At 43.4% G+C, this 27,340-nt stretch overlaps 1 protein-coding gene across 6 annotated transcripts in view; it reads left to right on the forward strand.

The window, feature by feature from the left end:
* CLDN10 (claudin 10) overlaps positions 1 to 27,340 on the forward strand; it is a gene marked incomplete at its 5' end in the record, with an annotated part of 92,253 nt that overhangs the window by 49,417 nt on the left and 15,496 nt on the right. For 4 of the 6 annotated variants that reach the window (XM_081215004.1, XM_081215007.1, XM_081215005.1 and 1 more), the window contains 2 exons: positions 26,379 to 26,540; positions 26,629 to 26,710. In XM_081215004.1, coding sequence (XP_081071130.1) covers positions 26,379 to 26,540; positions 26,629 to 26,710 — 244 coding nt within the window. Of the gene's footprint in view, positions 1 to 19,709; positions 19,945 to 26,378; positions 26,541 to 26,628; positions 26,711 to 27,340 lie in introns of those variants that run through there. The other 2 variants (XM_081215003.1, XM_081215006.1) reach the window with 1 other exon arrangement.

Consider the following 27,340-nt stretch of genomic DNA (forward strand, 5'->3'; position numbering starts at 1 on the left):
GGGAAACAATTCAATCCACAGCAGTGAAAAAGAAAAAAATAGAAGCTTGAAAAAGAAGAAGAAGAAAAAAATCCACAGCAGTGGATGTTCACAGTAAAATTCTTTCAATGTTGCTATATATTTATGTATTTTCATAAGAAAATGTTGAGAAAAAAAGAAGGTAGATTTTTAAAAGATTTGGTCTTCCAGTGGTCTTTAGATATACCACCTTCCTAATACTATTTTGCAGAATTGCTTTCTGCTGAGACTATTTGATGATAAATAAGTGATGGGGACTCCCCTGGTGGTACAGTGGTTAAGGATCCACCTGCCAATGTAGGGGACACGGGTTCGAGCCCTGGTCCGGGAAGATCCCACATGCTGCGGAGCAACTAACCCCGTGCACCACAACTACCGAACCTGTGTTCTAGAGCCTGTGAGCCACAACTACTGAGCCCATGTGCCACAACTATTGAAGCCCGTGTGCCTAGGGCCCGTGCTCCACAACAAGAGAAGCCACCACAATGAGAAGCCCACACGCTGCAACGGAGAGTAGCCCCTGCTCGCCGCAATTAGAGAAAGCCCGTGCGCAGCAACGAAGACCCAAGGCAGCCAAAAATAAAATAAATTTATAAAAATAAATAAGTGATGAATTTGTTCAATCCATTAAAAGATAATTCAGGTTGGTATTTTTGAGTGTCTTCCAGTAATTGTGGAGGTATAAGAAGGTGGAAGGGAAAACCCTTAGGTCAGATAAATTAAGCATTCACTACAAGCACACCCGGTGGGATGAGAAGATATGGAAGACCTAGGTCTTACCTGCAGGGGCCTTACTCTCATTGGGCAGCCCTGAAGAATGGAGCAAAGTTCAGGCCTAGAGGCGATGCAGGTGAAGGGTAAATACACAAAATGCCCAGCAAAGTCGTCAAGGCCTAGCAGTGCTGGCAGCTAACCCAGCTGGGACTGGTCCCTCCACACTGGTCTTGCTCTCACTTCCTCCCACCATGGGTCCCTACACAGACTGTTGGCTCCGTCTGCAGGGCTCTCCTTACACCACACAGGAACCTTCCACCTCATTCATCAAGTCCTAGCTCCAGCCCGTTTCCTCAGGAACTTTCTCCCTGACCCAGAGCACAAATCAGGTTCTTTGTTACACAGCTTCAGAGGACAGTAGTCCTTTATCCCAGAGCACTGACTCAGTTCATAATTCTACGGTCACTGGAGGGAGCCTTTGAGTACTGTGTGTTTCCTCTCCTAGATTTTAAACTCCATGACAAATAAACTGTATTTCCCTTTTTAACTCCAATCATATCCCCAGCAATTAGCAGCATCTCTTACATAGAAGATAACACAGGAAAACACACAGGAAATGTTGGTTTTGTTTTTTTCCTCTCAATAGGAAAGGAAAAAACCCACACACTGTTATAACAATATGAATCTACTGCCAAGATAGCTTGTTAATAAATTCAAGAAAATATTTTTTAAAGTCAAAAGAAAGAAAATGTTTACAGGATCGTAGAATCTTAGGCTGGAAGGGACATGGTGGGTCAATCGGTCCACCCATGTTTCATTATATTCCAGCCAATCTTATGAACGTCTTCAGTACATTTTTTTAAAAAGAACTATTTATGTCAAACTGTTGAAGAACTGAAACCAAATCAATTCTCAATTCTTCAGAAAGTGATCATTATATAAAGCATTTTGTACGATGCTGGATTCACAGTAATAACTATGATAATTAATAGTCGTAGTAGCAGTATTATCAGAAAACCTCTAATTCTGGGTCCCCCAGATGACCATTTTTGCATTACGGTCGCAAACTCTTTGCCTTGCAGCACCATTAGTGCTGTCTTTGCAGTGTCTGTCATATCTGTTCTTTCTTCTCTTTTCCCACAGTTTTTAAAACAAAACTGTTTATTTTTAAGCCATTGACTTAAAGTTCACATTGAAATGTCTTAACACTCTTTATCCAAAAGAGGGCGCACATTTTTCATGAACTATAGTACAGTAGTTCACAAAATTCGTTTGCTCCCAGTAGCAAAATCAAAATTAAATTTCACACCTGCTGTAATTTAATGCAGAAAGGTTATTCCGGTGGCATGTGCATATGAATTAAGTCCTATTGTGTGAGTGCTAATGAAGAGCCTTTTGCTTCTTCAGAGTAGCTTCAGAGAAGAGCCAGACTATGGCTGAAGTAAAGAAATAAGTCGAAGCTAACGTTTTTCTATTTTGGGTAGCCAAATCAAATTAAGCTGACATTTTCAAATTCAACATTAAATGGGATTAAAATAAGTTTGTTCGCAATCTTCTAATTTTAGGCTGTGTTTCCATTCTACCACTGGCTTCAGGAATGACCAGTGAAGGACTTCCCTGGTGATCCAGTGGTTGAGACTCCGTGCTTCCACTGCAAAGGGCACGGGTTTGATCCCTGGTCGGGGAACTAAGATCCCACATGCTGTGAAGCGCGGCCAAAAAAAAAATTAAAAATAAATAAAAATTTAAAAAAAGAATGACCGTGAAGCAATATAGTTCAGACCCTGTGTGTGGGTGGTTCTTAGGTAATCATGGGGTTTCTTTGTTGTTGTTTTGGGTTCTTTAGCCATAGCTGGAATTGTTCATATTTTGAACACTTGGTATTACAGCTCTTCTTACATGCAAGAAGCAGTCTGACTGTGAACAAGGGATAATGTGATTTCCGATCTCAGCTATTCCCTCAGGTTGGGTCTGTGATTTGTATACACTTTCTCAGGGGAATGATGTGCCAAATGTGCTGAAGTACTGGTGGGCTTCATAAATTCAGGTTATGGAAATAGAAGGCACTTCCCTGGCGGTCCAGCGGTTAAGACTCCACTCTTCCAGCGGTTAAGTCTCCCCTCGTCCAGGGGACGCGGGTTTGATCCCTGGTCAGGGAACTAAGATCCCATATGATGCATGGTGCGGTCCCCCCACCAAAAAAAAAAAAAAGAGAGAAAAACAGAAGGAAAATGCAATGGTGGTAATGTACTATAGGCATCCCTTATTTAACAGAAATCTGTTTAACCAGATCCTGTACTTAAAATGTATAAATTCAGGTACAACTTCAACTGTGCACTTCCAAACTTGAAGGTCCTATGCATTTATCAGCTTATTCTGTAACTGGCTTGGATTCCAAATTCCAGCCTCTATCTCTGATCCCCTGACGGCCAGATAATTTGCTGGTGCATGCTCACAATGAACACTTACCCAGGGAAAACACCACCATTTTAATTGATTTCTAGCTCCTAAAAATGAAAACCAATGACAGTAGAGAATCATTGAAACTTTGTTTGCTAATTGATTAGTCACTGGTGGTTTTATTACTTAGGACACAACTCTATCCTCTAGTAGAAACATACAAATAGCTAAGTGAGAGCAAGAGCCGAATTCAGTCCCTCGTTACGCACCAGTCTAAAAGGACATTGCCAAGATCTGCATACACTTTTTTTTTTTTTTTTTTTTTTTTTTTTGCAGTACGCGGACCTCTCACCGTTGTGGCCTCTCCCGTTGCGGAGCACAGGCTCCGGACGCGCAGGCTCAGCGGCCACGGCTCACGGGCCCAGCCGCTCCGCGGCATGTGGGATCTTCCCGGACCGGGGCACGAACCCGTATCCCCTGCATCGGCAGGCGGACTCTCAACAACTGCGCCACCAGGGAAGCCCGATCTGCATACATTTTTGATAGGGAACCAACATGGCAACAATAACCAAGCATTATTTCCAGTTTTCATTTAATTACAAATCTCCGACCCATTGCCAGATTATTTCCAAGAATTAATAAGCGCTCATACCTATCCTCGTTATGATCATAGAGTGCTATAATTTGAGTCATCATGCTGATTTCTGCTTGTGACCGGCCAAACTTCCCTTCATCATGCACCCCATTTGACTGCAAGGTCCGTGTGTGTGCTCACCTTGAAATTCCCATGCTGCATCTTTTCCAGCTTCCTTTTCTGACCCTAATTCAATCTCATCTTCTCTAGGGCACAGCTTTACCACATTCTCTTTTCTGGATTTTGGGGGCCCATGACTCCTCTTCCTCTGCCCCGGACACAGCCAACACCCTTGTTCTGCTTTACCCCTTATGGCAACACCCAAACCCCCTTATATTTCATTCCTATAGACTACCAAGGTGATTTTTAAATACTCATTTAGTCATGCCAAACTTTGTTACATTTCTGAAACTTTGCATCGCCCTTCAACAATGAAAACCAGATCAATCAACCACCAAAAATGTTTGGGGACAATTATGTGAAAACGGAGGGTACAAAGGCATCTAAGACACAAGTACGTCTTACAACAATAACAGAAGAAAGGCTGAGGAGCCTGGTGATAGGACTGGATTTTGAATCCGTTTTCACATGCAGTATTTCTATTGAGACATTTGGGAATATGCATTTTTCAATACATCTTCCCTGAAATGATCATTTTCTAGTTGGTACATGACTTTAAAAGGTATGCCACATTCACTGGTGTAAAGCTCAGAGAGCGAAATCAATCTGTTTATAAAATGAATCTGACTTTATAAAAGTTTAAAAAAATTCAGTTAGGGCTTCCCTGGTGGTGCAGTGGTTGAGAGTCCGCCTGCCAATGCAGGGGACACGGGTTCGTGCCCCGGTCCGGGAAGATCCCACATGCCACGGAGCGGCTGGGCCCGTGAGCCATGGCTGCTGAGCCTGCGCGTCTAGAGCCTGTGCTCCGCAACGGGAGAGGCCACAACAGTGAGAAGCCCGTGTACCGCAAAATAAATAAATAAATAATATTCAATTAGAAATGTGCAGCTGAAAGAAAGCTGTTGCATTATTTAAGAGCATTAATTATACATAAAGGTAAATGGGGAATAAAAGCTAATTACAGGATGGTTCTATTTCTTATGGAAGTTACATTTTCTACCATTCCAGAACACTGTCATGACAAGATTTACATTCTTTTTTTTTTTTTTTTTTTTTGAGAAAAACTGTGGAACTAAGAAGATGCCCATTATTTTGAACTCAAATGACTATGATTCCTTTGGTTCTTATCCAGCTTCCGAAGGATATTCTTGATCCTTTGAAAAACATTTATCATTAAGAACGGTTTACCACTGAAATCTAGCAGGATGTATATTAAATTACAAAAGATTACTTTTAATTGCTAGTCTAAATAAGATAAGAAACACATAGCATATATGAAGCCTTTGGGGGGGAAATCTAAACAAAGATTAGATGCTGGTTAGTGGCTGCAAGAAATGATATTGATTTTTAGAGTTGGCTCCCTTTGTTACCTGTAAAAATATGATCACGTCTCTAACTTAAGAGCTGGAGAGACGTTTCATGTTTGTTGGAAACTTGCTTCTCCCCACCGACAGAGACAATACCAGTCTACTACCCTATGACACTTTCTTGTTTAGAACTGAAAGAGATAGGTGGTGTTTCTAAAGTTTCGAGGTGTTGGTATTTAAGTTCTCTTGGATGTGTTCACAAAAATGGGCAGAGGAACTTCCCTGCAGCTGACAAATGCGTGAGTTGGAACGCCGTGTGGAGCAGCCACAGGGCCCAGAGGCCCAGGGCCCACGCTGAGAAATCAGCAGCTGTGCATGCTAACCCTGGGTCCTCTGTCATTAACCTTCTGTAGGACCTTCTACAAATTGCTTAATTCCAGCCATGAAAATAAACATAGGCACCGACGCCCTAGAATAGACCCAAGGGAATCAGACCGTGTGCACATAAAACCGAAACCCACCCTGCCTTTCTTTCTAACACTACTGGGGACAGGGAGTGAGTGACCAGGCTGTAGGTTACTGTTCTTGGCTTCCAGTTAAAAGAGGCAAACAGAAGCAAGTGAACATAACTAGGAGGAAGTGGAACAGTTGGGGGTAAAGATGAACAAAACTTGAGCAGAATTTGAGAACTGAAGGGTAAATCTCTGGAGTGGTGAGAAAGATTTCTCGGTGATTCTAACCCTGCTGCTGGTTCCATATGTGTACAATGACACCATCACACTAGCCATTATTGCTCCGTATTTGAACCTTCTTTTCAACCCTATTTCTCTCGTTCTCTGTCTCTCCCATTCCTTCTGGTTTTCGCCTTGTCAGCACTGTCTGAAAAGGAGGCGGAAACAATATTCTCCCACAGCATTTTTAATTTCCTCCACTGTTGGAGCTATGCAGAATTTTACAGACTCTCTCTAATCCACTCACTTTTTAGATAGAAAAATGGGCCCAAGTACAGTACATGTAAGTTAACAAAGTAGTGACAGAGCTACAACTACTTGCCAGGTCTTGTTTTTTTTTTTTGGTGTATGCGGGCCTCTCACTGTTGTGGCCTCTCCCGTTGCAGAGCACAGGCTCCGGACGCGCAGGCTCAGCGGCCATGGCTCACGGGCCCAGCCGCTCCGCGGCATGTGGGATCTTCCCAGACTGGGGCACGAACCCACGTCCCCTGCATCGGCAGGCGGACTCAACCACTGCGCCACCAGGGAAGCCCTCATGTAGTGTTTTGATTGGAAAACAAAACATTGCTTAATTCTATAGGATTACATATATGGATGAGTTATATGTGGGGAAGTAGTCATCTGAGGGCATATTTGTTTGTCAGAAAGATTTATGTCCGAAATCCTAGAGGCGTGACAGTTATAATAATTGTAGGCAAAACATGACATCAACTTTGTTCTTTACATCTTTTTACTAACTCTTCCCAAACCCAAATCAAACATAGAAACAGCTATGGCTTTGAACCACAGAAAGAGGTGTGTCTACTACCTGTCTACATTATCAGCATACAATTCCATTGTTATTTCCCTTTTTTTATGTTACTATTCAAACACCATTTGTAGAGATGACTCTGCATTAACCTGAAACAAACAAAAGACCCTCCTAGTAACATACTTGTTAAATATTTTATGGGCACTAATACATCACTGAGGAGAACCTGTATGAAATACAATAGTTTTCAACTTTTAAGTATTCAAACCTTGATTATAATTCAGATTTTTCTTTAACTTGGATCATTTTTTGAATTCACACGTTTGAAGAATAACACACACAACATGTTATTCCAATTGATACAATATTCCAATATACATTCTATAGTTTAAGATACATTAAGAAGTCATTTATGGACTCCAGTCTCCTCATCTGTAAAATGTTGAATTAAATAGTCTTCAAAGTACTTTCTAACTCCCATTTTGTAGAACTGTAGAACATGTGTACCATATTGTTTTTAAATGACATCAAACTAAGACTTAGACAGTTGGCCCTTGGGATCTGTGGGTTGCCCATCCACGGATACAGAGGGCAGACTACTAGACTTGAGCGATCGCAGATTTGGTATCTGTGGTCCTGGAACCAATTTGTATTTTAGTACAAAGCCAAATAGACATAAATATAGATGGAAAAGCTCCATCTAAACTATTTTTATAGAATTCTATTTCGTATAGTGTTTAACCACATGACAGTACACTGGCTGCTTATGGTGTGGGACTCGAGGCCCACACTCCGCTCTCCCAGCTGCGTGCCCTGGTGTGGGATTGCAGATACACAGGGGAAAGGGAACCTTGTTTGAATTCATGCAAAGGCACCTTACAGGCCAACAGGAAGCCCTAAAATGTGGTTATTTCTCTCATCTTAAGAAATACAAAATTTGGGGGCTTCCCTGGTGGCGCAGTGGTTGAGAGCCCGCCTGCCGATGCAGGGGACACGGGTTCGTGCCCCAGTCCGGGAAGATCCCACATGCCGCGGAGCGGCTGGGCCCGTGAGCCATGGCCGCTGAGCCTGTGCGTCCGGAGCCTGTGCTCCGCAACGGGAGGGGCCACAACAGGGGGAGGCCCATGTACCGCAAAAAACAAACAAACAAACAAACAAAATTAAAAAAAGGAACAGTCTTTCATGATCCCACTTTCCTTCCAGTCCCTGCGCCGTTTCTCTCCTCTAAAGAGCTGCTTCCTCTTCCTGGTTGCATTTCTCCCTCCCACCGTTCACTGATCCTACTCCCATCTGTTTTTTGTTTTTTTTTTTTTTTGCGGTACGCAGGCCTCTCACTGTCGTGGCCTCTCCCGTTGCAGAGCACAGGCTCCGGACGTGCAGGCTCAGCTGCCATGGCTCACGGGCCCAGCCGCTCCACGGCATATGGGATCTTCCCGGACCGGGGCACGAATCCGTGTCCCCTGCATCGGCAGGCGGACTCTCAACCACTGCGCCACCAGGGAAGCCCCTCCCATCTGGTTTTTGCCCCACGTTCTCCACAAATCAGGTCCGATCAAGGACCTCCAGGACCTCCGTGGTCTTTCTTCTTCAGGTCTTCCGTGGCTTGCATCCTCAGCATTGCCTGACATCACTCCATTTCTTCCTCTTTAAACAGCTTCTTCACATGCCTTCCAGAACTGTCTCTCCTGTTTTTTCTCTGACCTAGGTGGCTGTGCCATCTCAGTCTTTGTTGGTTCTTCCCTGCCTCCTAGACTCTTTCTTTTCTATCTACACTCCTGCTTGAGAGGATCTGGCTAGTTCCATGGTTTAAATACCACCTAACCACAGGAGACTCCAAAGTGTACATTGTAAGATTGAACCTCTGCCCTGAACTTGTAGATTCATTTGTCTACTTGGCTTCTCCTCCTGGATGTCTACTGGGCACCCCAAACTCAACATGTCTAAAACTGAATGAACTCTTTTTTTTTTTTTTTTTTTTGTGGTACGCGGGCCTCTCACTGTTGTGGCCTCTCCCGTTGTGGAGCACAGGCTCCGGACGCGCAGGCCCAGCGGCCATGGCTCACGGGCCCAGCTGCTCCGCGGCATGTGGGATCTTCCCGGACCGGGGCACGAACCCGTGTCCCCTGCATCGGCAGGCAGACTCTCAACCACTGCGCCACCAGGGAAGCCCCTGAATGAACTCTTGATATTCACCTCAAGTCTGCTCATCTAGAGCTTTCCTCATCTCAGGAAACTGCTCTATCCTTCCAATGGCTGAGGTCAAACCCCTGGTGTCTTCCTTGATTTCTCCTTTTCATTCATACATCTCAGCCAGTCATCAGCAAAATCTTGTCAACTCTACCCTCCAAATAGATCCAAAAGACAAAATCTGACGTTTCCTACCATCCCATTTCCAGTCTGGTCAAAGCCACCATCATCACTCAGCTGGACTATTAAACTCACCTCCCAACAGGTGTCCTTGCTTCTGCACTGACTTGCCTTCAGGCTCTTCTCAGAGTGATCCTAAAACCCAAGTCTGATATCCCCTCTCTTCCTGCCAATGTCATCCCGTCACACTCAGTGTAAAAGCCAGAGTTGTTATGAGGACTTACAGGGCTGTCCACGAGCTGCCCAGATTTACATACACCCCTGCCCCCCCCCACAAGCAGACACACAGACACATGGACACACACACGTGGACACACGCAGACACCCCGTTACCTCTCTGTCCTCACCTCCCACTACCCTCTCCTTCATTCCCTCTGCTGCAGCCACCCCAGCCTCCCCAATGTTGCTCAGGTCAGATGTGCTCGCAATCCAGAAATGCTCTGCCTGAAACTATCCACACGGCTAACTCCCTCATTTCTGTCAGGTCTTTACCCAAAAGTCGTCTTCTCAAGGAGGGCTTCTCTGGCCACCTAACCAAAATTTAACCCACCTACCCATGCCACACACTTTGCATAACATCCCCTTTCCCTGTGGGCTTATGTTTTCTCTTTAGCATATATCATCTGCTATACTAAATCCTTTTTGTACCTTGTATTTGTTTCCTCCAGTAGAATGTCAGATGTGTTAGGGCAGAGATTTTCTGTGTTTTTTTCACCGTGTCTACATTGTGTGGAATGATGCCTGGAGCATAGCAGGCACTCAATAAATGCGTTATTCACTCATTTCAATGAGTGAATAATGCTGTTTTCGAAACAGGAGCAAAACCTGGGTGAGCTCAGGTGAACTCTACGGGCTGTTTAATCTTCTCACAGCAGTGAATCCCAACCTCTTACACTGACTCCTCCAATCTCTTCAAACCCCTAGAAGTCAAAACAACTTCCTGGCTATCGCTTTTTTAGGCCACTGTTCCCATAATTGGTCATTCATCCCAGGCTTCAGTGATGTTCAACGTCTCTGATCACCTCTGTTTTCTCAGTCGTTTCCTTAAAGTCACCTCCAGCAAGTTCCCTGGCTGCTGGGGTTGCCTTCAAGGATATGGTAGAGGAAAGGGTAGGCAAAAATCAGTGGGCAAGAAAACTTGCATTTGGGGCACACCTAGCAATTAAAACACACTACTTGGTGAGGAGGAGATTGTGGTTACAAGTTTCTTTCCCAACACCTGGCCAATTTAACTCGAAACAAGAAAAGCAAAGAAGTTGGTCATGCTGACATGACCCAAATGCCTAATTCAGTCATTGTGTTCTACCTTTTCCTCATCAACCCAAACACACAAGAACAGCACTAATATTGCTCTTTAGATGCATTAAATCTCCAATGCTCAGACATATATGTCTATATATGGAGATGGCTAAAGTGACCCGATGAAGCAGGAGCTGGTCAGAGGTCCCGCCTCCCCACTCATTCCACACAGACATACAAGCTTGTATTAAAAATCCCTTTGCCATTTACCCTTATCACCTTCACTTCCAATCAATGTTTTACAGAGAAAACATCTTCCTTTGTTATTACATGTCACTCTTGTCTCCCTTCTACTTTCATCTCTTAGCCTCTATTCCTTTAGCCCTTTGTGTACGTGATACACTCACAAACACATGTACACACATATATACCTGTTTCTCTGACACCTCAGTGCAATATGCCAAATTTCTCTTACCCACCCCTATTTTTCTCTTACAATCAGGTAAGAGGAGGCTGAGGATAACAATAAATAGTAATGGACCAAAAAATATTCAGATAATGACTTATCTTTTAACTTTGGATACAGTAATGTCTGCAAATTTATAGTGTTTCTATGTTTAATCTTTAAAAACATGTCTTTGAATGTCTTCAAAACTTGGATGACGGGGCTTCCCTCGTGGCGCAGTGGTTGAGAATCTGCCTGCTAATGCAGGGGACACGGGTTCGAGCCCTGGTCTGGGAGGATCCCACATGCCGCGGAGCAACTAGGTCCGTGAGCCACAACTACTGAGCCTGCGCGTCTGGAGCCTGTGCTCCTCAACAAGAGAGGCCGCGATAGTGAGAGGCCCGCGCACCGCAATGAAGAGTGTCCCCCACTTGCCACAACTAGGGAAAGCCCTCGCACAGAAATGAAGACCCAACACAGCAAAAATAAATTAATTAATTAATAAACTCCTACCCCCAACATCTTTAAAAAAAAAAAAAAAACTTGGATGACTGTTATTTAAATAGAAGAACATGAACTTTGGAGATAGATAAACTTGGGTTTTACAGTAAAGTAACAATTATGTAGTTAGATAAAGTAAGTTTGGGGAGAATATGAGAAAACTAGAACCATCCTGCACTGCTGTGAGCATGCCATGGGGTACAGCCATTCCAGAAACAACATGGCAATACCTAGTGGGGAAAAAAAACGTGCATTTTAACATCTGAATTGTGGCACACCTTTTGTCGGCTAATATGGGTCAAAACTTTGATCAGAAAACAAACGTAAGAAGCGTAGGCCATGCACAGTAAACACACACCACAGAACTCCCCCAATTCAGGCTAGCAAGGTAGAAGGATGGGTGCTCATTAAAGCATTCATACTGAAGACAGCTGTGTTAGCTCCAACTGGCTGAGAGCCCAGTACAGGATCTAAAGCACGAGAAGACAGGAATACTCTAATGACCTTTTTGTGTGTGTGTTTTTGTGCCTACACACATATTTATATACACATATCTATATACATACATAGGCACACACATATATACAGTTTAAGAAAAATGTTCTAGATACAACCTGTGATATGATGAATTAGCATTGCTCAGGACATTGTTAAGTAGCATATTAATGAACTTCAATTCACCTATTACAAGATATAGTCACAAAATGAAATTAAATGAGGAAATTAGGTACCCTCTTCAAATGTTTGATTATAAAAACCATTCTCCTAAAAAATAAAGATAAATACAAATTATGTAGAATTATTCTATTTTTGTGTGTTTGTTTTTATACTCAGTGAATATTAACTGAGTACATGATCTACAAAGTGCTGTCTTGGTAGAAAGCAAATGACTGATGACAAAGGAGTGCAGACTCTAGAACTACACTGGCTAAGTTGAAACTGCCCCCATCACTTCTCAGAGCCAGTTACTGCATCTCCTTGTGGTCCAGTTTCCACAGCTGTGCAGTGGGAATGAAAATAGTACTTACTTCATAGGGCTGCAATTAAATGAGTGCAGTACCTACGAGTGCAGGACATGGTACCTAAAAGGCACCCATATCCATTTTAATTAGACAATAGAAGAAAGTCTACATTTTGAAAAAAAACCTCACAATTAATTATTTGTTTATGGGTATGTTTGGGTAAGAATTTTTTTTTTTTTTTTTTTTTTTTTTTTTTGCGGTACTCGGGCCTCTCACTGTTGTGGCCTCTCCCGTTGCGGAACACAGGCTCCGGACGCACAGGCCCAGCTGCTCCGCAGCACGTGGGATCCTCCCGGACCGGGGCCCGAACCCGTGCCCCCTCCATCAGCAGGCGGACTCCCAACCACTGCGCCACCAGGGAAGCCCAGAACTTTCATTTTTGACCCTTATTCATTTTAAACTTCCACAAATTTTTCCCATGAAGTGAGCCAAATGGTAAACACTGGACTCCTGAGTGCTTTGAATCAAGTTCTCACCAGCTCTATTCTGAGGCCCAGGGAAGGGGAAAGTCTCTTCATTTGGAACAGGCACTAGAATGTGGCCTTTCCCACCCCTTGCACGCACTAGTATAGAGAGGTGAAAGCTGTGGAAACCACTATCCACTTCTCCTTAGTGGTCACCCATCTTCTTTCCTCAGTGCTACCTTCTTCCCCGGTTGGTCCCATCCCTACCCCGGGGCTTCCCATCTCTTTTGTATCTTTTAATTTCTTGTTTCTTGTTCCTTTCCTTTCTCCTTACATTTGTTACCCTTATCCTGTCTTGTAGTTGTTCAGCCTCTTGTCTTGTAGTTGTTCAGCCTCTTTTATATTTAACTGCTATTCTAGTTTTATTTCTCAGTTTTGCTTCACCTCCCTTTGAACACACCTCACCCCACCCCCAACTAATCTCACCCATACTGCCTGGTTTCTCTTCCTCTGCTCTCAGCATCAACCTCTACCATGTTGGCATCCTACTGAAGACTTTCTGTATTTTTAAGATTTGCAATACAGTTCACCCTTATTCACTTACTGCATGTCAATCTAACTCTAATACCTCTTTTGTGGAAAATGTAATTTTATAACTTTAAAGAGAGGTAAGGAAATGAAAGAGCATGAGTGAACCGGAATAGTACCCACTTTTTTTTTTTTTTTCTTTTGCTGTATGCGGGCCTCTCACTGTTGTGGACCTCTCCCATTGCGGAGCACAGGCTCCGAACACGCAGGCTCAGCAGCCATGGCTCACGGGCCCAGCCGCTCCGTGGCACGCGGGATTCTCCCAGACCGGGGCACGAACCCGCGTCCCCTGCATCGGCAGGCGGACTCTCAACCACTGCGCCACCAGGGAAGCCCTTGTCTGGGAGATTTTTGTCAGAGATTCTTAGAGTTCAAAGTGGTCTTGGAGACCATCCAAAATAACTCCTTCGTTTTTCAAATGAGGAAGGTACAACTCAGAGCAATTAAATGACTTGCCTAAAACACATAGGTTTACTTGCTGCCCAACCTGGGTGGGTAGGTTGAATTAATACTCATAAGATGCTTACTGACCAGCAAAATACAACCAACCCATCTGCAAGCCCTAGAAAGTTCCAGCATCCCAGAGTGAGAGTCTTTCCAGGCTGGAGGAGTATTCACCAAGACAGCTGTGAGCTGCTGGGGCCCCAAACTTACCTCTCCAGGTGCTCAGGAGGAATCTAGGTAGTCCTAACCTACCTCAGAATGTCACCAAGTGCAAGTTCATGTGCCCAATGCCCAGTGAGGCCGAACAATGTGGAAAAGTCGGAGTTTGGAGCCGAGAAAGTTTTATTGCAGGGCCATGCAATGAGACGGAGGGCTCACGGCCCAAAAACCTCCAAACCTTCGGAAGCGTTTCAGCAAAGCATTTTTAAAGGCCAGGTTGGGGGTGGAGTCACAGGGTACGGGATCATCTCGTGCACAATTCTCTGATTGGTTGATGGTGAGGTAACAGAGTGGCTAACAGAGTGGCGCCAGTAGGTCTGCGGGCTCATGCTCATCAAATAGTTAATTTATTCCATTTGGTGGTGGTTTTTAGCAACTGAAAAACTCAGGAAAGATGCATGAGATACTATTATCTGAGTACTTCAGAGAGGAGCTACAGCAGAGGCTCTGGGGGAGGGGGTCCTGCTCGGTCACAAGAATAGGGAGTGTGTTTCAAATGAATGTATGAAGGACAAGTTCATAAGATATATATGGCATCTTCTGATGTAGTACAGACTCAAAGGGTACCAGATGTCAAAATAAGACACTGTTTATTTCCTTATAATTTTCAAAATAATTTATAAATATACACACACATATATGATCGATGATGCAATGATAAGCATGAGTATCCATTCCCGTAACTACTCCTCTCACTCTGCAGCATTCATGCTAAGTAGTTACAAGTATCATAGAATTAGTGTAGAGCATTAAGATAAACTAAGAGTGTTAGGGAAAATGAAGGAAAAAGAATACAGATATGCTATTTTACTATTTTAGTATCAGTGTTAATGTCTTCTTTAACGATATTTGGATCCTGAGAAGTTGTTTTTTAGTTAATACTGTATTTATCAGGACTTTAGTTTCTTCCCACCTCATCAGCAGCATGCCACCTCACTGGAATCTAGGAAGGAGCTAATGTATAGTGAAACCAAATTTGATGCTTAGAAAATTCTTGAGCTGTTGAAAGGCACACCTGTGTTGTTTGGCAGGTGAGCTGAATCTCAAGTAAAGAATTTCTGCAAATCTCTGGTTTAGTCGGCTAAACTGGTTTCACTCCTGAACAACCATGGGGGGGAGGGAATCCTCTATTTTTCCTTGATAACCATAATAATGCCAAAGAAATAACTTCCAACAGTGGTTTAGGTCTCAGTGGTTTAGGTCTCAAAAGTGGAAAGGCTCAGAATATATTTCAGGACAGTAAATGTCTTCATGTCAAATTTATTATAGATAAATTAGTACTTTTCATATTGGAAAAAAACTACAGTTTTTTGTAAAGGCCAAGTTATTGTTAATTAAGATGTTACTTTGAATAATTTGGAGAAGTAACTTTCTAACTGTATTCACTTTTATATTTAAATTAAGAATGGTTTGTTATGAATAGTTAAATAAAAATTTCAGTGAACTGAATCCTAAAGAAAATAAAGAGGTATTTATCAGTTGAAAGGTACTCTGTAAATGGGTTTGCAGATCAGCTGCAAAGGTTATTTGGGACTCTAGAATCTTAAAGTGAAACAGGCCATTTATTCATTACTTCTTTTTAAAAAATCTATTCGGTCTATTTTCCTTTTCTGGACATTCTTATGTTGGATTATGTGGTTTCTTCTGACTATACTAGTTTTGAAAAGCTTAAGATATAAGACATTCTAAAGTAAATGCTTGATTCCTTACATAATAATCTTTAGGTATTAAAGAAACTTAACATTTTTTTATCCTTTGGTCAGGCACTTGTGGGCTCTAAATGTAACCCTCTGTAGTTAATATGCAGTATATGCCAGGGAAGAGAAGTTTGGGGCTGTCAAACCTCACAGAACAGACAGAGAATAAAAGAAAATTAATCAAGTCCACAGGCATAACGACCCTAGTCTGTTTCAGCTGGCAAAAGAACTAATAGTGCTGCCACCCAGATCATAATTTATGGGTTGTTTGTGGTATTTTCAACCCTTTTAAGTTGAAGCTGTGTGTTACCATCTCTATAGTAAAAGAATATTTCTTTTCTCAAACTTTTCAACCAACAGATGAATATTCTTTTTCTCTATAACACACACCATCTGGTTTGCTTAATTGACTGTTTATACACATATACATGCATCTCAACTGATCAGTGTTGTGGTTTCCAACCTGGCTGTACCTTAGAAGCTTTGGAAAAATCACTACCAGAGCTACCTCCAGAGATCCTGGCTTAAACGGTCTGGTGATGCAGCAGAGAGAGGGTCTTTCTTGGAGGTTCAAGTTAGAATTCAGAATTTGTTTCCTCTGGAAGATATGTTGCAATGGTGGGTTTGTGGATATTTTAAGTACAATAGGTAAAACTACATTATCTGTTAAATTTGGGGGGAATGGTCTGAAACACTGAATCAGTCTTCACAGTTCTTTTTGTAAAACAATGCACCTTTGGTTCCAAACAATGGAATTTACAACCAATCTGTTGATAAATTAGGAGCTGCGTGAGTCTTCAAGGTCACAACACTAGACTTTTTTGTGTCAAAAGTAAGTCAGGGTTTTGTCTTGCAAAAAAATGAATCAACAATTTTAGTGAGAAACTACCATGAAGAAGAAAAGCAAACAAAGACACTCAAACAAGACCAGGAAATAAAGTATAAAACCAACATTTGTGCAAATTTTAACTTTAGGAAACTCCATAGGAATGTCCTGGTTCATGAGTTCTTGTGTTTTCTGAATAGTAAATTGGATTAGAAATAAGCATATCATTCAGAAAGAAATATGGCACAGAAATAATAGTGGAAATATGCTGGAGGACAAGAAACCAAGACAATAAAAGCACTTTATAAAGGCAAATCATACAAAAGAATAGAGCACAGTTGTTGTCAGTACTCAAAGGTGACTGACTTGAATATAAGGGAAGATGAGAAGGAGGAGGTTAGGTAGGTGCTTCCCAAGCTAGTGTTAAGCTTGACCCCCCCATGAACCCAACATGACACAACAGGACAAACTGGGACCAAGAGGAGCACAGTAGTGGAACTATGTCTGCATCCCACTAAGCAAACGGGTCTTCACCCGTATTCCCATTCACACAAGCCATGAGATGGCCATGCACACACAAACACACTTCCCAAGAGCGGCTGCATGGCCCAAAAGTAGGACTTACCCTGTGTCATCTCAGTGCAAATCATGGCAGTTGGATGGACGTTAAAGACAGCCAGATTTGGGCTCAGTAGAAACAAAAACTTGCTAAAAGGCTGTTAGTATGAAACAGAACCAGAACACACACCTTGTCATGCACTGAATCTGAAGTCCAGAAGGTTAGAGCATGAACTGAATATTATCTCTAGAAATAGGATGATTGACCTCCTAGAGTAATGGAAATAAAAATAAAAATAAACAAATGGGACCTAATGAAACTTAAAAGCTTTTGCACAACAAAGGAAACTACAAACAAGACGAAAAGACAACCCTCAGAATGGGAGAAAATATTTGCAAATGAATCAATGGACAAAGGATTAATCTCCAAAATATATAAACAGCTCATGCAGCTCAATATTAAAAAAACAAACAACCCAATCAAAAAATGGTCAGGAGACCTAAAAAGACATTTCTCCAAAGAAGACATACAGATGGCCAAGAAGCACATGAAAAGCTGCTCAACATCTCTAATTATTAGAGAAATGCAAATCGAAACTAAAATGAGGTATCACCTCACACCAGTTAGAATGGACGTCATCAGAAAATCTACAAACAACATGCTGGAGAGGGTGTGGAGAAAAGGGAACCCTCTTGCACTGTTGGTGGGAATATCAATTGATACAGCCACTATGGAGAACAGCATGGAGGTTCCTTAAAAAACTAAAAATAGAATTACCATATGACCCAGCAATCCCACTACCATAATTCAAAAAGACACATGCACCCCAATGTTCATTGCAGCACTATTTACAATAGCCAGGTCATGGAATCAACCTAAATGCCCTTCAACAGACAAATGGTTAAAGAAGATGTGATACATATATACAATGGAATATTACTCAGCCATAAAAAGGAACGAAATTGGGTCATTTGTAGAGACATGGATGGATCTAGAGACTGTCATACCGAGTGAAGTAAGTCAGAAAGAGAAAAACAAATATCGTATATTAACGCATATAGGTGGAACCTAGAAATATGGTACAGATGAACCGGTTTGCAGGGCAGAAATAGAGACAGATGTAGAGAACAAACGTATGGACACCAAGGGGGGAAAGTGGCAGGGGGCGGGTGGTGGTGGTGGGATGAATTGGGAGGTTGGGATTGACATGTATACACTAATATGTATAAAATAGATAACTAATAAGAACCTGCTGTATAAAAAATAAAATAAAATTCAAAAGTTCAAAAAGAAATAGGATGATTTGTTGAGTGTGGAGTATATCCATACAATCTCCAATGGTCCTCCCAAATCTGTTTTGATGTTTCTGTAATTCAACCTCCTCTCTTCTTCACAGATGTTGAATCACCTCTAATTTCATTCTGTACCAATTTGGTTTTGTTTTGTTTTGTTTAAGTGACAAAGGGGAATTGAGAAACTCTTCACAATGAACCAAAGTGTCCCTGCAATTTGGGGGTTAGCAACTAGCGTTATTATAGCAGAACTGATTTAGAGGTTTTAGACCTTGGTTACTTTGGGGAAGAAGTAAATCCTGAAAGTTCATGCCACGAACTGCAAGACCTTTAAACGGACAAATAATAAACCCATAATAAAGTCAGAGTCTTGGTTCTCTCATTTATGCTCAACTATGTGAACTCTGGAGCCAAAAGTACACCCTGATCTTTAAGTTTGCTTTGAAACAGCAATGAAGGAATGAGCTTATTCCTCAATTAGGTGCAGAAGGTGGAGGTGGTAAAAAAAAAAGTTAAACAAGATACAGAGCAGCTGTGACAGCCCATCGGCTCATAGAAGATACTCAGAACTGGCAGCTGGAACGGACCCACAGGAGAAACGTCTTAAACGCACGTCCTACGTGTTCCTACATGTAGTACGTTGGTATCAGCAGGCCAGCATTGTGGCTGGAACAGTCACGACCAGGACTGTAAACAAGGCCCCGACGCAGCCTGTCTCTCCATAGGCTGCTGTTCTGAACTTAGGTTTGTGCCACGCACCTCTTGACAGTGACCTTCCGCAAACCGCCGGGTCAAAAGGAACTGCAGAATTTTAGCGCAAGGCCGACTTCGAGCCCAGAACCGCAGTGGTCCCTCCTTGACAAGCCGAACTGGGTCGCCCAAAAGAGCGTGGCACTAAACCTTTGGAGTTCAGCGGGCCAAGGGCTGCGTTAGCAGTTGGTGTCCTTTCCAGGCGCACAAAAGGCTTTTTCTGCTCTGCTTTTACAAGGTATCCTAGAAGCCAAGCTATTGCCAATGGGTAGGGGCTGGGGAGGGGAGGGGAGGGGAGGGGAGGGGAGGGGGCCCGAACGCAGCAAGTTGTCCACATCCGGCTGCCAGTCTGTCCAACTGGAGAGCAGATCTCGGCTGTGCCTCGGCCCCGGGGATGCGGGCGCGGGGGGTAGGGGGGCCACAGGGACGCGCAGGCGTGCGTTCCTCCAGACCGCGGGCGCCGGGCCAGTTGGCTCGAGAGAACCCAGGTGGCGACCGTAAAAGCTCCCCGCGAGCCCTCTCTGCCCCAGAGGGCGCGTCCTGGGGTCGGCGCGCGCGCCCCCTAGCGCCGGGCCTGCAGGGGGCGGGGCGGGACGGGGTGGGCGGGGGCTGAGGGGGCGGAGCCGCCCGGCTGGGCGCGCGGGGGTCGCGGCGCCGAGCAGGTGCGCGAGAGCGAACGCTGCTACAGCGGGCGGCATGGCGAGCACGGCGTCGGAGATCATTGCCTTCATGGTCTCCATCTCCGGCTGGGTGCTGGTGTCCTCCACGCTGCCCACCGACTACTGGAAGGTGTCCACCATCGACGGCACGGTCATCACCACCGCCACCTATTGGGCCAACCTTTGGAAGATGTGCGTTACCGACTCCACGGGCGTCTCCAACTGCAAGGACTTCCCCTCCATGCTGGCGCTAGACGGTCTGCATCCCGTCGCCCCCCGCCCCTCGCTCCTCCCCGGCCTGCCGGCGGGGCGCCCGCTGACCCCACGACCCCCGGCGGGACCCCCGGGCCGGACTCCTCCGAAGCCCGGCCCCGCTTTCCCCCTCAGTGCCTGAAGGAGCCGGGGAGAGTCCCCGGTGCCCGTGGCCCGTCTTCCCCGGATGTCTGTTCCGCGGGGGGCGCCTGTCCGAGCCCGGAACCCCGGGGTGGGAGAGAGGGGCTCGCAGACAGGCCTGGGTGGGGTGGGTGACTCTCAGGCGACGGGGATGGAGGGAAGCAGCTTTGTTGTCTCGAGAGTCGAGGACAGGGCAGTGGGACCCCCCCCCTCTTGGGGACTGTTAGGACACGGAGTCACGAGAGGGGGCTTGTCTTCTCCAGCCAGCACTACTACCCAGAAGGGCTGGATTCTGATTAAAATGGACTTGTCAGAGCGAAATCTGCTTGCTCTGAACTCCCTTTAGCCATTTCGTTAGTTCTTTTAAAAGTGTGTGTGTGGGGGAAAGGAAACATTGCAGGAGCACCCGCTCCAAAGCCCCCGCCCCGCATCTACAAATGAGTCTGCTGGGCTTTACCTCTGCCTCTAAAGGTTAGGAACATAAGTAGCCCTAGCCTGTGCCGCAGAGAGTAGAGAATTCTGGCCAGCAGGAATCTTGTGCGGGAGACTGACAAGTTCTGTGTCGCGCCTCCCAAGTCCGTTCTCAGCGTCTCCCTCAGCGTTGTTAATTGTTTTCTACATAGTTCTTGTTAGCGGCGCTCTATACTGTATTGTATTAGAACAACAGGTGTTCGCGAAGAAAACTGGCTCTTTTTAGTTTCAGACTGGCTCTTTTTAGTTGACAGTGGATGTCAAACCCGGTCACACTGATTGCTCAAGTTCTAGGCTCCTTTCTTCAGGATTTTACAGCACATGAGTAGATGGATCCCGCAGAAACTTGAGAGTCATTTACATTAGTTCTCGATTTGAGGTGTTTTCTTTTTCTTTTATTACTGCTCTGCAAGCTTTTATTTGCATAACTGAGTAAATAAAGGACAAGATTTAATCCCCCTAAGACGGTGCTTGCCACGACAAGCAAACTGCTGCTGAATGGAGGTATTTGATGGAAACTCCGTATAAGGGAATACGTGTCTGGTTTTAGATGAGTGACACCTGGGTCTGTGTCCTGGTGTGTGTACAGTAAGTAGCTGGTACACTCCTGATTCCCTAGAATTGCGGTTGAATTTCCTGTGCCCTGCAGAGCACACATCCAGGTAGATGTTTGAACAGGCAGGCTCTTGTTTCTGTGATTTGCATTCAGGAATATGGGATTGACAGTTACTGTCCTAAACACATTCTTCTGTTGTAACTGTACCGTCACCGAGATAGCCTGCCAGATAGGTACGCTTCCTTCTACAGGACAGCTGGGGGACAAGGGAGAGGCTGGAGAGATGAATACTCCATGAAGGTTATTGGGTGCAGAGTAGTGTGCGCCTTATGTGTCTGAGCTGAGAATGGACGTCATGGTCTCAAGATTTGGGGACAGGTTGGGTAATGAGGAGGAAGGAGAGCGTAGCCTTCAACCATCCAGCCCTAGAGAGGAGGCGTGACATTTGTATACAACCCAGCTCGCAAAATGGCCTTCCGTGTGTGCTCGTGTGTCTAGAAAATGACTTTAAAAGACGTAAATGACTTCACCTCTTGTTCTGCATTGTTTTAAAATTAATAACATAGCTTTACGAGTCAGTACATATAGAAGTAACTGGTTTTTTTTGTTTGTTTGTTTGTTTTTTTGCGGTACGCGGGTCTCTCGCTATTGTGGCCTCTCCCGTTGCGGAGCACAGGCTCCGGATGCGCAGGCTCAGCGGCCATGGCTCATGGGCCCAGCCGCTCCGCGGCATGTGAGACCTTCCTGGACCGGGGCACGAACCCGTGTCCCCTGCATCGGCAGGCGGACTCTCAACCACTGTGCCACCAGGGGAGCCCCTGAAGTAACTGTTTTTTAACAACTGCATGGTATTCATTACTCTGGACAAACTGGTTTATTTAACGACTTACCCATTGTTGGACATTGGACCCTTCCTAGCTTTTCACTGTTCTTAGCACTTTACTGAAAACCCTTCTATTTGCCTCTTTGTGCATATATGTGTATCTGTAGTGTAGATACTGAGGAATAGTATTGTCAGAGCAGTAGAATATTCATTTTATTATTCAGTTTAAATTGTCCAGTTACATTCCACCAACAGTGTATGAGAATACCTGTGTCTCCACATCCTCACCACTAAGTGTTTCATCCAGTTTAATGGGTGACGTCCTATCATGTTATTATTTTATTCCCTGATCACTGTGATTTTGACCCCGCCTTAGCGTGTATTTATTGACCCTTTTTTTTGTGTGTGTGACTTGCCTGTCCATATCTTATGCCCATGGTTCTTTTGTTTCCTCTTGGTTTAAATGATGTGTTTTTTTAAATTCTGGATATCAGTCCTTGATTTGTTATATATGTTGCAGTCTTGGCCCATTGCTTGTCTTTTAAATGTGTGATGTCTTTTCTCATACAAAACATTGAAATGTGTACTATAATCATAGTTATCAGTCTCTTCCTGCTGGCTTGGCTTTTGTGGCTTAAGAAAGCATTGCCTATCACAAAGTTATAAACTTACTTTTCATCATCTCTCCGAATAATATTTTGGGGGGTTCAGCCACACAGCCTCATTTTCATGTGGAGAGAAGTCAGTTCCCCCAAAGAGGAGGCCCCTCTGCTTGTTCGCGCTCTGCCATGTATTTTCTGGGCAGCCACATCTGCTGGTTGCTGGGCCTAAGGCAGGCCCTGCCTACAGCATGCTGCATGTGGATTTCCTGGTTATTGCACTTGAAGTGGAGGGAGAAAGCCATGTTGCCAGGGGCTGTGGTGACCACAGGCCTGAGTAGGCCAGTCCTATATAAACCAAGCAGAAAAATCCAAGAAAGGAGAGAGAAGGCTCACAGCTCTCCCTGTCTAGTCTTAAGTGAAAGAACATGCCTCTTGGACACAGATGATGGAGTCATTCTGAATCTCCTATGTGAGGTCAAAGCTCTGATTCCTCTTCATCAGGGGGTATCATTGTTACCCCAGTTCTCCCTACAAGGAAAAAGCTAAATGTGCAGGTTTAATGTTATGCCATGTTAGGATTCCAACTCTAATTTCTGCTTAGAATCAATCTTAGTGTTATGGAAGGGAAGCTTTGATGTGTTTCTTACCACTCACCAGACGCTTGGTTCATATTCCTCCTGTGAAGGAAGTGCTGTTATCCTTGGGTTTTACAGATGAGAAAACAGGCTTGGAGAGATTAGGTAATACAATCGGGGATACACAGCAGGTAAATAGAAGAACCAGAGGTGAAATTCAGAGTTCACGTCTGACCCTCATATCACCCTTCTCTCAAAGGATTTGCAAAAAGTACTCAAAGCTACTAGCATAAGAAAGCACATCCTTTTTTTCTTCCTTCAATCAGCAGCTACCAAGTGTACTGCTAGGGAATTGTCTCCACCAAGTGGATATTTTCATTTTTGCTAGTTGGAAATGGAAAATAAGGTACATTTGGAAAACATTGAACTTTTAAGGGACACCTTGAAGTTTTCCTCCAACAGAATTCATTAATTTAAAGTCACACTATTTTACTAATTGAAAAACTCACCGTTGAATGAGCTGGTGATTTCTGTTTATTGCTAACCCATATTCCTTTCAAAGCACCATTTGAACTGCAGCTGAGCATTTTGAGCCAGGTGGTTTTTTTTTTTAGTATATGCCATCTATTTTTGTTAGTGGGAATGTTTGCCATTTCTTCCAAAGGAGTTAACTATAAATTATACTTCAGAGAACTTCTGAGCAAATATGTTCATGCCTCAGCACTTTAATGTGTTAATTAGCTATTAACGGTGTCAGTAAATTAGACCTGTCAAAAATAATGGCCTCCTTGACTAGGTTTTTACCACCACTTCACTTGAGGGTGTTACTTATAAGTTTTGACCTCCGGAACTGTTGAAAAAGCAAGGTTGTAGAGGTCTGCCTTGCAAAAGATAAACTCTGAGAGGGTTTGTGGGAAGTCACCCAAGGCTTGAGTCTGTGAGTGTTTTAAGGACTGGTAGCCCCTAATTTACAGGCCTCAGGCTTACCAACAACTCGATTCCATCTATGGCTGACAGAGGAGTTTATCCCCAGGAACTCTAAACCCTTCTTTTATGTATGCGATGAGTTAGCAATTTATTGCTACTGTTCCCACACCAGAGAGAGTTACCTTCCCCACCAAATCAGGGTTCTGGTTGGTTCTGAGGAAGGACCTGACCTCATCAGAACCTGCTCTCTATCTCTCCTCTTGTGCTGAGAGGGCAGAGCTGATCCTGCTGCAGGTACCAGGGCTGAGACCGGAGAACTGAGTGAGACACTCAGGGAAAAAATGGTATGAGTAGTGGTTAAAGTTTAAAGCCTACTGTTATTTTTTCCAGTCACATTAAGGGTTGAATTCATCAGCCTGGGATTCTGACCACTGTGTACCATTTGGGAAAATGTGTTTCATGTTGTTAGTGATCAGACCATAGACTTAACCTTTTGCAAGACTCGTGTTTTCTGTACATAAAGCCTGTAAGATTCCTAAAATAAATGCAAATTATGGTGCATGATAAGGTTTTCTAGAATAGTTTTTTAAATATAGGATAGAGGTTATATCACACACACACTTTGTTGTCTGTTTAGGATTGCAGTAAGAGTCAGCTAAAACACCTCAAAACCACAGGTTAAAACAAATCTCAAAAAATAATGAAACCACACTGTCCCAGTAGCTCTGGTGGTAAATGATGAGTCAGTTGTGGTTATCCTGGAGGACTGTCTTTAATCTTGCAGGGAACTAACAGGCTTCCTCTCCCTATGCTTCTATTGCTCCCTGGGTTCTGGTTGGGGGACTTGAGGGTTGAAGTTTAAAATAGAGCTGGGTCACTGTTCAGCCACAGACACAGATAGCCCTGCAGCACTACTATAGCTACCAAAATAAGCCTCCATTATCCTGTTTTGCTAAAAATAAGTTTCTTTTGCTGTTTTTGACAGCCTTACCATCAGGGAAATTATTTTCTGTCTGGAAGTAGTTCACCCTATAAAATAGAAAATCATTGTCATTGCATTCTGCATTTGTAGGGGCCTAAATCTGTTCAGTTAATTAGAGCATCTTCTGGGTACTCTTCAAAATGGATCCTAGGGGTAGGACTAAAACTTAAAATTTTATTCTTTCCCTGAGAAACATAGACTGGAGGCCACCTTCCCCCATTATTCCCTGAATATATGATTATCGTAGCCTTAGAATTATTATTTATTATTGACTTTGCCTGAACACAATAATAAATGACTTGGTGTATCTTGGCACTTATGAGTTTTTTCATATTAAAAAGTTTAATGCCAAATGTAAACCTGAGAGATATGTACATTCATTTGCTTAACAAATGAGCACACCAGTATGTGCCATCATTATTTCAAACTGAAATATGGCACTGTTTCAGTCTGAAATGAAAATGATGGCATGTGGTAAAAATGTATTAGTTTAAATTCTGTTAACTTAAAATCTGTTAGTGTCTGGACAAAAGCCAGGCTGAAGTTTACCATCACCCTGGCTGTGCAAATAAAAATAGGTGACTAAGAAAATGAATGGTGTAGGAGGAATGATCAAACAAACCAACAGAACAAACTTTCAGGATACTTTGAAAGCATCCATTTATATGCAAACAGTTAATTTCATAATTATAAAATATTCTTCTAGGAACCAACCAGTGCTTATTTAAACCCGATGTTATTACGTGTGCCCTGAAAAATTTTAAAAGGTCATGAAAACACATCTTGATTTAGACTTCTCATGGTTCATGATGACATTCCAGTCAGTCTCATTTATAATCTTTCGCTAATATTAGAAGATGTGACTTTGTGGGAGCTCTGCTCAATTATAAAGATTACAACGTCAAAACCATTAAAACATCTATTTTAAAGGTCTGATGTGCAAAGGAGTAACAGGGTTGAGATAGTGGCAGATGAGGTTTCCCAGGGTGAAAGGCAGTATTGCATGCGTTTTGTAGTCAGAGCTGGATGGAATCCATTTCAACCCCTTACTAACTCGTCTCTGGCACATTATGTAACTTTTGTGTGCCTCCGTTTCTTCATCTGTGAATATGGGAATAATAACACCCAGAGATATATCCTGAGGATCATGCATAGGCCAAACTGAAAAGTGTGTGACGTAAAATAGGCACTCCATACAGCTTAACTTGCTTTTCTTTCTTGCTTGTCTTAACATATGTTTTAACCATTGTGATTATGTTTTCGGAAAGCAGCACACTCATTCATGAGGACAGTGTAAATGAGAATTTCATCCTGGACAACCACACGTTTTATGTTAATGTAAATGACCTCCTCTAATTGCAGGTTATATCCAGGCATGTAGAGGACTTATGATTGCCGCCGTCAGCCTGGGCTTTTTTGGTTCCATATTTGCCCTGTTTGGAATGAAATGTACCAAAGTCGGAGGCTCAGATAAAGCCAAAGCTAAAATTGCTTGTTTGGCTGGGATTGTATTCATACTCTCAGGTAAATAGTAACTTTCTTCCAAACAAGGTGCTTCAGGATGTTAATGAAACACCAGTAATCATAGCACTTTCCTTCTGATGCTCTTCAGGGCTATGCTCAATGACCGGGTGTTCCCTGTATGCAAACAAAATCACAACGGAGTTCTTTGATCCCCTCTTCGTGGAGCAAAAGTAAGTACTCTTCTTAAGTCTGTATGCTTGTGGCTTACGGGAAATGGATATAAAATCATCGTCTAAATTAAGGTACATAAATTTCCTCCGTGGCTTATGAAAGTGAGACATACTAATAAATGATGTTTGATGACATCATTCAAGAGAAAACATTTTATATGCTACGTTGGCAAAAGATGCATTGAATTACTGCATTAGGGTTACATAGTGTCTTGTCTCTAAATAGCTCAAGGCATAGGATTTAGAATGCTGAAGGTCATCTACTGTACGAAGTCACGTAGAGGAAAAGTGCAAGAGAGGTGTAAGGTGGGGAGGAAAGAAGGCTAAAGTATGACAGCAGAAACTTCAGAGCTTGTCTCAATTGTTGTCCATCCAAAATGATATTTGCCGGATGTTCTGGGCCAGCTTCCATCTCAGGCATTGAGATGAAAACTGAGACTGTGATCCTGAAGATGAGAAATGTTTAAGTGATATTGAATGAAATACTATGTTTCAGTTTTAGTTAGCCTTTTACATTTGTTCTGTTGACCACGGCCTTAACACGTTCCACCTAATAAACCTTTGTAAAGAAATTGTACATGATGCAGGGTCTTTAAAAAATGGTGTAAGAGTGGCACAGACACCCAGATG

This window comes from Mesoplodon bidens (assembly GCF_964165515.1).
Source record: "Mesoplodon bidens genome assembly, chromosome: 17".
Lineage (NCBI taxonomy): Eukaryota > Metazoa > Chordata > Mammalia > Artiodactyla > Ziphiidae > Mesoplodon > Mesoplodon bidens.